Source organism: Protomyctophum bolini (genome assembly GCF_963924005.1).
Source record: "Protomyctophum bolini genome assembly, chromosome: 23".
In the NCBI taxonomy this organism is placed as follows: domain Eukaryota; kingdom Metazoa; phylum Chordata; class Actinopteri; order Myctophiformes; family Myctophidae; genus Protomyctophum; species Protomyctophum bolini.
Window position 1 is genome coordinate 12,018,279 of NC_137884.1, and position 12,337 is coordinate 12,030,615.

Below are 12,337 nucleotides of genomic sequence, written 5' to 3' on the forward strand. Positions count from 1 at the left end.
TGCACCCCCCCCCCCCCCCCCCCCCCCACTAGCTATTTACCGTCATTTTGACAGCATTTCTTCTATTCGCTTCTCTTTTACTCACACACACACCTCCTTGTGTGTGCCCGTAAGAATGTTATTTAGATGGCATGTTGTTTAGACAGATGCTACGTGTGATGTTTACAACTCTGTTGGAGTTGGAAACAAGTCTCTATAATGGTAGAGACACACCGTTAGAGAACTGGACTAGAGTTTCAACTGTACTTTGGCCACTTTTTCCGTCCACAGTACACCAAATCTCTTTCGCCGGAAATAGGCGATCTACAAGCTCCACACATTTTGCAATTATGTGATGCATTGGGGGCTTGTAGATCTGCTACTTTTGGCTAATGTTCCCCCCAAAATATGGTTCAAGTGGTTAAGCTTCTTTATTGTTACGTCTTGTGTGCAGTTACATAAGTACCGGTAGGCTACTTTTTTTGGTTTCCTCAGACATCCTGATGGAAATACAGTGGCCACAAACAGTACATTGCAGTAGCATAGTAACGTGATAAACAACAATAGACTATTGTTGTTTATAGTGATGGTGATGGGAAAGAGGAAGACAAAGCAAGCATCTAAACATTACATAACTGTATATCGTCTGTCAGGCGGAAACATCATATGTCAAAAACTGTTACTTTATACAGGATGTTTTTTAAATGTTTTTAATTGGTGCACAAAAATTTCTGATACAGACTATATTTGATGAAGATCAAATTAGATCGAAACGTTGTCAGTATTGACAGTAATTATACTTAAAAAACAGCAAAAGCAGCAAATCGGCAAGCTCAAAACAAGCTCACAGCTTTAGAGCTTGCAGATCTGCTACTTGCGATGCTATTGTGTGATGCTGTAGCGTTATCAAGAAGATTGTTAGATTATGGAAAACACAGAAGGTTCGAATATGGAGGTGCAAGGTTTCTGCCCGACAGCGACAACATGTGTACACTATTGTTCTCTTTGCACTCTACTTATGTGACTGTCAGCAAGTAGACTTCGCTAGGATCATGCCATATTCTCAGCTCATTCTGGAATATGGATTAAAGAGCATTTGCTTAATCGTCACTGTCTGACAGAAGCCTAGTATCTCCGTATTTCAACGCTGTGTCCCCCCCTCCCCACCGTAACTTTTACCGCCAAGAACGTCTATCCTATCAAACCCAACGCTTCACTGTCAGTGGTTTACGATAGATCACTTCTCTTCGCCATCGTATGACCGGTTCATCGCGGATTATTTTCCCAGATTGGGTTTTGGGTCAAAATAAACTTTATTCAACGGCTCATAACTAAAGAACCAGTTCGTCACTGCACACGTTTGTGCGAGACTTCAAAATAAGGGTTTTCACTGAAAAACACTGGCAGTGGTGGAATAATTTGTTAATTAAACCTACTACAAAACAATGGACCTCACAACAAATGCTGCATGAACTGTAAATTATCTCCCAGGCCAGTTGTTTCTCCGTCCACTGCGCTGCTCATCAGTGCTTGACTTCATGGCACACTGCGCACGTTTGCTTTTATTAGTGCATGCGTGTGTGCGTGCGTGTCTCTCCTCCACCTTGAAGATATCTACAAAGTCCCCAAGTGATCACAGGCACAGACTGCTACACAGAGCCCTGCGGCGCTGGCACACTACAGGCGTGTGCACACAAGTGTGAATATCAGTGTCTGCCCATGTGTGACCACAAATAAAAACGACCCCAAAGAGCACAGGTGTGGAATAAACCGCACCGTGAATCTGTGTTGATTTTGACAGCAGATTTTTTTTATTTGGTTCTGGCCATAGTCTCCTGAATAAAATTCCATTTAGTTTTGTCACCTTTTAGTCATCTGAAATATTTTAGTTTTAGTCTAGTTTTAGTTGACAAAATATAATGAGATTTTAGTTGACTACAGTTGATTTACAGTAGGCCATTAATCGACGCCAAGGGCACAGGTGTGGAAAGCGTGAATGTGACCAAGCGACGTCCTCACTGTAAACCTGGCCTTCACGGAGAAAGAAAAATGCCTTGCGTCTTAATTCGTCCTGAGCTACTGCAGCAGGAAGCAATTTAAATTGGGGCTCACTGCTGCTAGTCTTGGAGTGATTAATTTAGCAGGCCGTACTGATGCGAGAGACTTGTACTGAATGAGGCCTGGCGTGGAGCTGACAGCTAAATAGCTCTGCTGGGATAGAGTCCAAAAGAAAGGGGGAAAAAAACCCTTCTAAAAGAACAATAACTGTAAAGAAAGACTGATTTGCAGAGTCATTCCTGAATCACCGCCACTGTCAATGGCCATTATAGTGCTCTCTCTCCCTTTCTCAATGTGATTCATGTGTGCGCACGTGCGTGTGTGTGTGTGTGTGTGTGTGTGTGTTTCGAGCCACTTTACTGGTCACAAAGCGCCGGTGAATGAAGAAGCATGATTAAACCTATAGATATTCAACAACAGTAACTCTGGGGGCACAGCTTGCATACAGCTGATTCTACACTGGAAGGCCAACTACAGTACTACTGCAGTGGTTCTCAAACATTTTGTTTTGTCTCAGGCAACCCCTGTAATATAACTTGTTTCATCCACAGCACCCCTGAATTACATTGTGACTTTATTGCACCTTTTTGTGATATTAACGGTATGTAAATCTTTTCCCCCAAAGACACAGTATGTCACGAGGAGAGATGCGTTTCCATTAGGACAGACTGAAAGTAACTTTTATACTATTCTGGGGGGGGGGGGAACATTCACCAAGATTAGCAGATCTACGCCCTTGCAGATCTACGGACTTGTAGATCTGCTATTTTTGGTGAACTGTAGGCTGAAAAAGAATGTACCACTACCAAGCACAGTTGAACTCAGGTCAGTTTGACAAAGTATAGATGGTCTAAAGTGGCCGAACTTATGTGACATTGATAAAATCCAAATATTAGCAAAGTATTCTGAGGCTATAGTGGTCCTCAGGCTCAATCTTGAGCGGACAATTCAGGGCCCACTTGAACATCTCGACAAGCGTTCCGGCCGCCGTGTTAAGTGGTCAGATCAGATGGGTGGGCCGCGGGCATTTTCAAGAGCATGCTTATTTTAACGATCAACCAATCATCAATTTCATCAAGGTTTTAAAGAATGAAAATACCACACTTTATTTTTTGTATTATCATTAAAATCTCAATTATTTGGGGGCCCCAGTATGCACTATGGTATCCCCCTGGCCCACAGGTTAGACCGTCATCGCACAACACCACCACCTCATTATTAACACTGCAGAAAAAACATCTGTTTGTTGTTTCTATCTCTGTCTGTCTCTCTAACACACACACGCGCAGCCACACACTCCATTCAGAGCAGGTCTTTGTTATCTTCTCTCCACTGTGATAGCTGTAGATTTGTCAAAAGAGAAGGAAAAAAGAAATCCAGCATCTTTGAAATCTCTCTCTCTCTCTCTCTCTCTTAGACTGTTGCAACGCACTGGGAGGAGTTTTCACATTGGTTGATAGTGGGGGGGGGTTAACAAAAGTGGCATTTAGAGATTTTTAAGTATATTATGATTACCGTGATAATGTCGTTGATTGCAATAATTTTGGCCACGATAATTGAGACATTCGATTTTCATATTGTCCCATCCCTGTGCCTTTAGCGAACAGCCCCCACTAACAAGGAGACATGCTGTGTGTGTGTGTGTGTGGGGGGGGAGTGCCAGTGTAGCATGCATGTTGCTTTTAATGTCTCACCAACCTCCGCCGCACGGCTGCAAAGCCCATGTTTCATGTTGTCTACCCATCATGCATGTGCTAACATAACAAGTGTCTCCATCTCCCTCAGTCTGCTTTCAGGCCTCACACGCACATCTCCGCCACATTCAAGGTTAGAGTCTCTCTCTCTCTCTCTCTCTCCATATCTCAAACGGATCCTAAAGCGCGCTCTCTCTCTGTGTGTGTTTTACTCATTACACACCATAAGCCCAGCAGTTATGAGGCAGAATTTGATTGCAAAGGGGGAAAAGTGCAGCCATGAACTAGAACTACCATCACCACAGTGACCACAATATGACTTCATGATGCTATATCACAGACCAACAATGGTTTAACAACTCAATCTCAATTAAACTCTATACATCTCAGACAGCACATGTGTTTATTGTCAAAGACAAATACAATTCCACTCCACTCCACTCAAGTTCGCAACACACTGACAGTGTATAGACCAGTGGTTCTCAAATTTGTAAGGACCACCAAATTGAAGCAAAGATTAGTGTTAAAATGTTCACTAATGTTCAAGTGTGTAGATCTGCTATTTTTGAATAGAACCACTCTGCAACCCCTCCAGGCTCCTGGACCCGAATTTGAGAACCACTGACTGTCACATACTAATGTGAATCACATCATATTTTATCGTTAAATGCCATTCATCTGAGAGAGAGAGAGAGAGAGAGAGAGAGAGAGAGAGAGAGAGAGAGAGAGAGAGATAGAGAGAGACACGCCCTCCTCACTCAGTCAGAGAACCGTTACCGATCTGGTCGTGTTTACAAGCCCGCTTGCTGCACTTTCTGGGCTGTTTATCTATGACCAGTGACCACCCACGACCCACCCAACTAAAATATTAAGAATAGACTAATAGTAATAGACTGCTGCAATAATAGATTAAACTGCAGTGAAATGCTGGGAAAGTTCCGGCAATGCTGCTGCGCAACAAGTAGCCTTTACGTCAAAACAGTGTTGGAAACAGTTTGGATCAAAGTCTATATCTGTCTGGGGTATAGCCTACGAAAATACTTTATCCAAAACACTGCGACATTGCAATTTGCATGGAAATATTCAACTGCACAGACAGACAGACTCTCTAAGCTAACACATTACTAAGGAGTCTGGAGCATGCATGTGTGCACTAAACGAAACGAAACGATGCCAAAGAAGACGTAAAATAAACAAATCAAGAGACATGACGTCAGATTTAATTCGGCGATCACTCATGGGTCCCTTCAACGTCCACACCAGCAGGCTACTTGTAGTTGTTAGATGTGTGGGATACACGAACAACCACGGTCCCCTCGGACAGTGCACGGAAATAATCCGCTCAAATTTCCCAATCCACATGCTGCACGCAGCGCATCTGTCTAACAGGCAACAGCTCCAGATGTGTGAACTTAAAATGTTTATGCTTGCTTGCTGCTATAAAAACAATGCATGCTCTTTTCGTGCGACGGTGTCGCTTGCCGACCTACGAGCTCAGCGCGACGTTCAGATTGTGCCGATCGATGATAGATCAGCTATTTTCGGCCACATCTGGGCTTACACACAGTACAAACAGTTACTTTGTAGCGGGACGCAGCCAGCGCTGCGCAAGGCTGGAACGGAGGAGGGAGGTTTTTTTTTTTTTTCTTAGGGAGGAGGGAGAAAGAAACTTACTTGAAGGTGAGGATGCACAGCGGCCGGTAGGACTTGTGGCTCGTGTTGTCCGCCATCCGCTTGCCCCAAAAGTCGTCGGCGAAGACGCTCCGCAGGCTGGAGCCGGGGCGCACGTCCGGGTTGTTGGTGATGGCCCACACGTCGTCGTGGACGAACTCGCCGCGCAGCGAGTTGCCGTAGCAGAGCGCGCACAGGGCGACCAGAGCGGCGAGCCTCAAGGCTCGCAGGTATCGGCGCATGACGACGACTCGGATCGGGTCCAGCTGGACCTGCAGCCGCAGGAGGCTCTGCTGCTGCTGGCGATGGTGCTGCTGGCCCTTGGTGGTGGTGGTGACGGTCGTCTTGTCTCCTCCGGCGGCTCCGTGCTGCTGCTGGTGGTGGTGGTGGTGGTGGGCTGTCATGATGTCGCCGCTGGCCTGATCGCTTCTTGCTGCTGGTCGACGGTGCTAGGGAGAAGAAGAACGCACGGCGGCGCGTCGGAGCCCATGTCCATTCCGCTGGGCTGGGGGTGGATAGGGACGGACTGACTGTCTCTCTCTCTCTCTCTCTCTCTCTCTCTGCCCGTGGCCGGCGTGTCACCAAGCTGCAGCAGCGGGACTGAGTGTGTGTGTGACTGTGTATTGCTGATTCTGAACAGCAGAGCAAGCAACCGCCTTCTGGCGCATGCGCAGGAGAGGGCTGTCTTTTCTCTCCTCGGTGCCAGACTCATCAGCACCAGTGTTGGAAACTATTAGTAGGGCTCATAGACTGGGACTCACACCGTTTTGAGGTACTTTTACTTTATTTGAGAATAGGCATATTTCACAATCTCGATCTGGCTGCTACTGTATATACTATACTACAACACTACATGTCAGAAGCAAATATTGTATAGGCTACTTTTAACTCTATTGGAGAGATTGGTCACTCACAAATTATGTTGCAGATTTAGATTAGGCCTATAATCATATACATATATATATATATATATTTATTTATTTGTATCTCTATGGGAAAAATGAATGGTGTCTGGATGGATGGATGCCTCCCTCCCTCTCTCCGTGCAAGACATAGAGAGAGAGAGAGATGCATCAGCACCCACCTACACCAGATAAATCAATAGCGCTCAACCGATCATTGCAACGGCAGAGATGTGACCTTTCTCTGCAGACAAGGCCAATAATAAACTAATGATGCGCTGCTAAGCGCCCGGGATGCACGCGATAATAGAGTGACAGCACTGTCCAGGACACACTTTAGGTCATGAGAAGCATCAACATCATCATCACGATTAGGGAGAAAATGAAAGGGAGGGTGGGGTGGGGGGGGGGGGGACTTGAATGTTGTCGTCGCTGTCAGGTGGAAACCTCATACGTCAAAAATCGTGACTTTGCAGGTTTCAAATTCAAAAGCAGCAGAAAGATCTACAAGCTCAAAACGCATCGGAATGTGACACACACTGAGCTTATACAGTAGATCTGCTATTTCTGCTACTTTTGTGTGACACATGCGTGACATGCTGTATGTCCAAGTATAGGGCAATCATTTACAGGGGGAAAAAAGCATGCAAAACTATTATGGAGATACGAGGTTTCTGCCCGACAGCAACGATATTCTGTAGCAGTCTCTTTGGACAAATTTACGCATTGTAAAAATCTGGTTCTCAGATTCCGTCCGGGGACCCCCAGGGGTCCTTGAGCCGGTTCCAGGGGGTCCCCATTCCCCAGTTACATCATTGATAGTTATAGGAATCAAATGGTCTGTACTCAGAGAGTCCTGCAATTGGAACCAAATGGAACGTTACAGATCCATTTGGTTAAAATGTATAGACACTACCCCAGCATCCTTATTCTGTGTGTGTGTGTGTGCGCACAGTCGTGCACGCGTGCGCACGACTGTGCGCACATAATATTTATTTAGGCATATAAAAGTCAGCCACCAATCTATCAGATGCATAAGTAAGGACAGGGAACATTTTATGTCAACAGGTTCGGGTCAAGGTCACCGACTGCAAAGTGCAGGAAGATGCCACTCAAGGTGTTAAGACGTGAGCTCAGCTTTACTATCTAGATTAAAACGAACACACACACACACATTCAAAGGGTGGGCTTAATAATTCATAGAGGGTACATGGTTGGCTGATTCAGAGCATCCATCAGTTCCAGGTGAGTGAGGAACAGATGGCCTTCTTGTTTGTTGCGTGTGTGTGTGTGTGTGTGTGTGTGTGTGTGTGTGTGTGTGTGTGTGTGTGTGTGTGTGTGTGTGTGTCATGTATGTAACGTGATAGTCAACATAACAGGGGAACCCTCTGCCAAAAGCAAGCATGATGTAGATGTTGATGCATTCAAGTCCGACTTGTAGGACACTCAAGAAACCGGAACATGCGTAGGCCTATGACTTATAGCTTACTTTTTTATTCCCACTATTTTTGTTCCAATAGGGACTATTCAGTAACACCCCAAAATTATGCTTCATCGGTTGACAGTGTCAAACTTTGTCAGATTAATTTAATTTCAGCAAATTACATTGGAGTTACATTTACCCACACATCAGAGGGAGAGCACGGCTGGTGATACATCCAACAGCCTAGGGTAGACGCTCTGTATCAGACAATTATAATAGCGAGAACATCTGGTGTCCCCCTTGTGGACACAGAAACTCATTGCCATTCATGTCCTGTTGTAGCTGGCTTGCCACTGACCTTTCTGTCTCGTTGAGTCGTTGGTGCCTGCAGTCCAATAAGCCTCGTGGTTTGAGAGAGTTTGAGGCAAACAAAAGCACAAATCCCTGGTGTTCTAGACTAGAGAGCCTGGAGGAATACAGGGGGGGGGGGGGGAGTTGAAAAGATTTATTTTATTCAACAAACTGAATAAGGACATTTGTGGAAGCTAGCCCAACAGTCATGTCTATCATTTACCACTCTGGAACCAAATTGCCTTTAGCACCAAGTTAAATTAGATTCCTTTGTTCTGTGTGCGTGTGTGTGTGTGTGTGTGTGTGTGTGTGTGTGTGTGTGTGTGTGTGTGTTTGTGGTGTGTATGAGAGAGAGTGGGGGAGCTAGGGACATGGACAGGAGTTTAGTTGACAGTGACTCCTTCCGGCACATGAGGCAGCACAAGCTGACAGGCTGCCCGCACTAGACCGGTGCCTGTACTGTAGACCAATTTTAAAGTACTGTGATTTTTTTAATACCTAAAAAAAACAAGAAAGCACAAAATATCTTTACCTCATCAAACGTGACCAACAAACTACAGTATATAGATCCGGCATATCTCCAAAAAGAACACAAACCTCTAAATGTCTTACCCTGACCGCAACCTGAATCTTTTCCTATAGCCTAGTAAAAAAAAAGTTTTATCCAACAAGTTTTTACTTTTTCACTTTTCACACACACACACACACACACACACACACACACACACACACACACACACACACACACACACACACACACACACACACACACACACACACACACACACACACACACACACACACACACACACACACACACACACACACACACACACACACACACAGGGTAGTGCCTAAGAGAGAGAGTGGGTGAACGGTGACACTTCTGTGGAGGTTGGGGGGCAGCAGGCCAGTGCTCTGGATCACTGGGGGAGGCATGTTATGTTAACATCCCAGCAGGACATGCTGCCTTCACGCTGCACACACACACACAAACCCCTCCTATGACCCCAGTCATGCAGGAAGGATATTAGTGTGTGTGGGGAACGGAGAGAAGTGGGAAGTTGGAGGGAGCATTGCTCCAGGGGAAACGCATACATAAGATGAAAGAGAGTGCTCATTTCACTCAGGAGCGTGCAACATCGTCACCATAAGCCCGGTGACGCCAGCTTTGGGCCTGTTCTCCAGCCTCTCATCAAGATCGGCATATCAGCGCTGGTCGGCCATGACATTTTATCTGCTACTGAGCTACTCAGTACTCATGTGACCGCTATAGTGTTCGGATTCGTTAGGATTTTAACGATGCTGGTTCCTAAATGATGCCCTCTTAACAGTAACGATTCCTATAGAGGGTTACTCCTTTAAACAAACATCATACTCCAAGCAAACTAAACAAATTGAAAGCATAGACTTGGCTGCCACATTACGTCACGTTTAGTAGGATCTCTAAACAAAGTCCCAACCCTAATTACTGGCACATACGTAGAAACACCTGTTCTCGGGGAAGGGGGAGAGCGCTTGTCCTTAATCAAGGTCTCTGTGTAATCAATCACACCCACTGTAATCACTGCAGCTACAGAGACCTGCTTGAGGAGAGAGAGAGACAAACAGACAGACAGACAGACAGACAGACAGAGAAAGAGAGAGGGGGGTGGAATCAAACAGCTGCTCTCTCATTTAGTTTCTCCCCCTTCATGCCCTTCCTCCGTTTCCCTGCACCGACCCTCCCTCCCCTTCCTTCTCTCTCTCTCTCTCTCTCCTCTCTGTGTCCGTAGGAACAGACTCAGTGAGTGGACCGTTTAAGTCACCATTAAGTCATTTGAAATATGAGTCCCCACTCTCTCCCAAGCTGTGTTTCTGTTTGTTTAAAGGGTGTACTCTCATGGAGAGCTTTGTACATTCTGCCAGGCATGCCAGCTAAATTCCCTCTAAACAAAGAACCCCCCCCCAGTACACAATACTAATCAACAGTGTGCACGGCAAGTCCAAATAACAGTTTCATGTTCTCAAAGTGGGCGCACCAGTCCAGCGTCCTCCACAGTAGCATTTGATTGCGTTATTATTAGAGCCGGGGCCGGATGATTGCTATTCAAACAAGGTGACGATTCCCACTGTAGATGTGCATGGCCTGCTGACCCCAGTGCACACACTGCACGCTCAAATCCTGCAAGTAGTGCTTGAGAGTGAAATTGGTCATTAGTGGAAAAAGGTGATTAGCTCTGAAGTAGCATATTAGGGACACTAGGAGATCGCCTCAAGGATGCAACACAATAGGACATGATGGTGACCCGAGACGCAGGGGGATGGAGCAGGTGGGACATTTAACATGCAGTCTGACATGCACAATTAACAACGCTAATGTAATAAGTTGCCATCATGACAGTGACAGGCTGCAGCTAAGAGGTTCATTATGTCTTGTAAATTATAAAAGCTGCCGTTGTTGAGGCGGAGGTCATCTTCAGCATCAGGGTCAAGGCAGCGTTTAGCGGACGCCAGATTGGCGTGTGTGTGTGTGCGGGGGGGGGGGGGGGGGGGGGGGTGCTGTAGACTATCAGACACACTAAGTGACCACCTGAGTGTATTCAAAATACATACTGCTTGGCTGCAGTGTTGCCATGTCTTGCTTATTAGATCTTCATTTATGATGTCAGTAGCCTTAACCAGTCCCACTTGTGATTTCATGGGATAGTTAACCAGGCTACTCGTCTTGTACAAAGTTAAATAATCTTTAGAATAGTGGTAGTTGTAGAAAGAGTACAAACGCGTTCCGGTATAGATGTGTGACATCATCATCATACCCGGAGGTTATGCGGGAATGCCTACAGAGTGGCAAAAAACTACTTTCTGGCCTTGACATCCAAACAGAAAAGTCCTATTTGATTGCATTAAATTACTTTACAACATTAAATTCACTTTGCCACTCGATCTGCCATTCACTTTATGCATGCGCATACCCTCTATTTCAGCGATGAACAACTTCCACTGTAAACTAAGCGTTTTCACGGATTAGGACACTTTCAAAATACTTTCAAAATACATCAATAGATCATTCGGCTGTTAACATTGATTAGACAAGCTATCCAAAGCAATGAATGTAAAAAAAAAAAAAATACATTAATCTACATCAAAATCTAACAACAACCACCATATGCCATGATAAAATAGTCTACAGAACGTGTTATCCTGTAACTTTAACATATAAGTTATGGTCTTAGTATAGAACTATTAAGCACGTGTTTGGGGGCTCAAGTTTAGGGAGGGGGGATAAAAAACCACAAGGGCATTGAACTGTCAGTAACATTTTAATTACAAAACATTCATATTAAACAGCCAGTGTCCTCACACTCTATTCGTATTATAGTCAAGTTCTTCTACAAATTATTCACCCATTTTGTAATACATTGGGCTACATTCAGATCTTTGCAGACGGTATTAAAACCCCAATCCCCCAATGAGTTTTCATTGCAGAAACCTTCAAATAAATATAGTGGAGTAAAAGTAGGCTACAATATTTGGATCTGAGATGTAGTGGAATAGAAGTAGAAGTAGGCCTATTGGAAATGGGAAATAATTAAAAAAAATCACACCTGTGTGAAGTGAGTGGTGCAACTCTGCGTGGGGGTCCCCGGGGGGTCCGTCCGTGGAAGTTCCAGACCCACAGGAACGCAGCCAGGGTGCCGGCCCGGTTCCGGCGATCTGCCCCGCGTCCGAAACGGTCGAGATATGACATCGTGTGGGTGTACTCGAGGGTCCCATGAACATCCAGACCCCCAGGAATGCGGGCAGGGAGTTCCGGCGAGCCGCCTCGCGTCCGTAACGGTCGAGAAATGACCTATTTTCGTGCTTGGACAGACCCAGGGACAGACAGACAGACCCAGGTACTTGAGTAGCTACAGACAGTAAATCTTTACTTACGGTAAGTAAACTTAAATGTTACTTTCCACCACTGTATGTAGGCCTATAGGCTATGTATGTGTACAGTTAACAGTAGGCTATATCAACGTACGTTTTTCAGACAACTCTTGGGATTTACTTGGGATTGGTTTAGAAAAATCTTGAAAATGTTTGAAAAAGTTAAGAACTACTGATTTAGAAGTCTGCCGTCACCCAGGCGGATGTTTGCAAGCGACCTCGCCCTTTAGGGGTGATTATACAGTATATAGCGCTCACTTCAGAAGCACAGCTGACAAACCGAATTTCCCTCCATGGGATGAAGTATAGGACTAATTATCTGCCATGAACTTTAGGCTAATCTCTAC

At 45.2% G+C, this 12,337-nt stretch overlaps 1 protein-coding gene across 1 annotated transcript in view; it reads right to left on the reverse strand.

Annotated features, from left to right (window-relative positions):
• tmtc1 (transmembrane O-mannosyltransferase targeting cadherins 1) overlaps positions 1-6,017 on the reverse strand; it is a 66,769-nt gene extending 60,752 nt beyond the window's left edge. The window contains exon 1 of the mRNA XM_080757226.1: positions 5,406-6,017. Coding sequence (XP_080613352.1) covers positions 5,406-5,806 — 401 coding nt within the window. The 5' untranslated portion in view covers positions 5,807-6,017. The remainder of the gene's footprint in view (positions 1-5,405) is intronic.
• Positions 6,018-12,337: the final 6,320 nt, after the last annotated feature.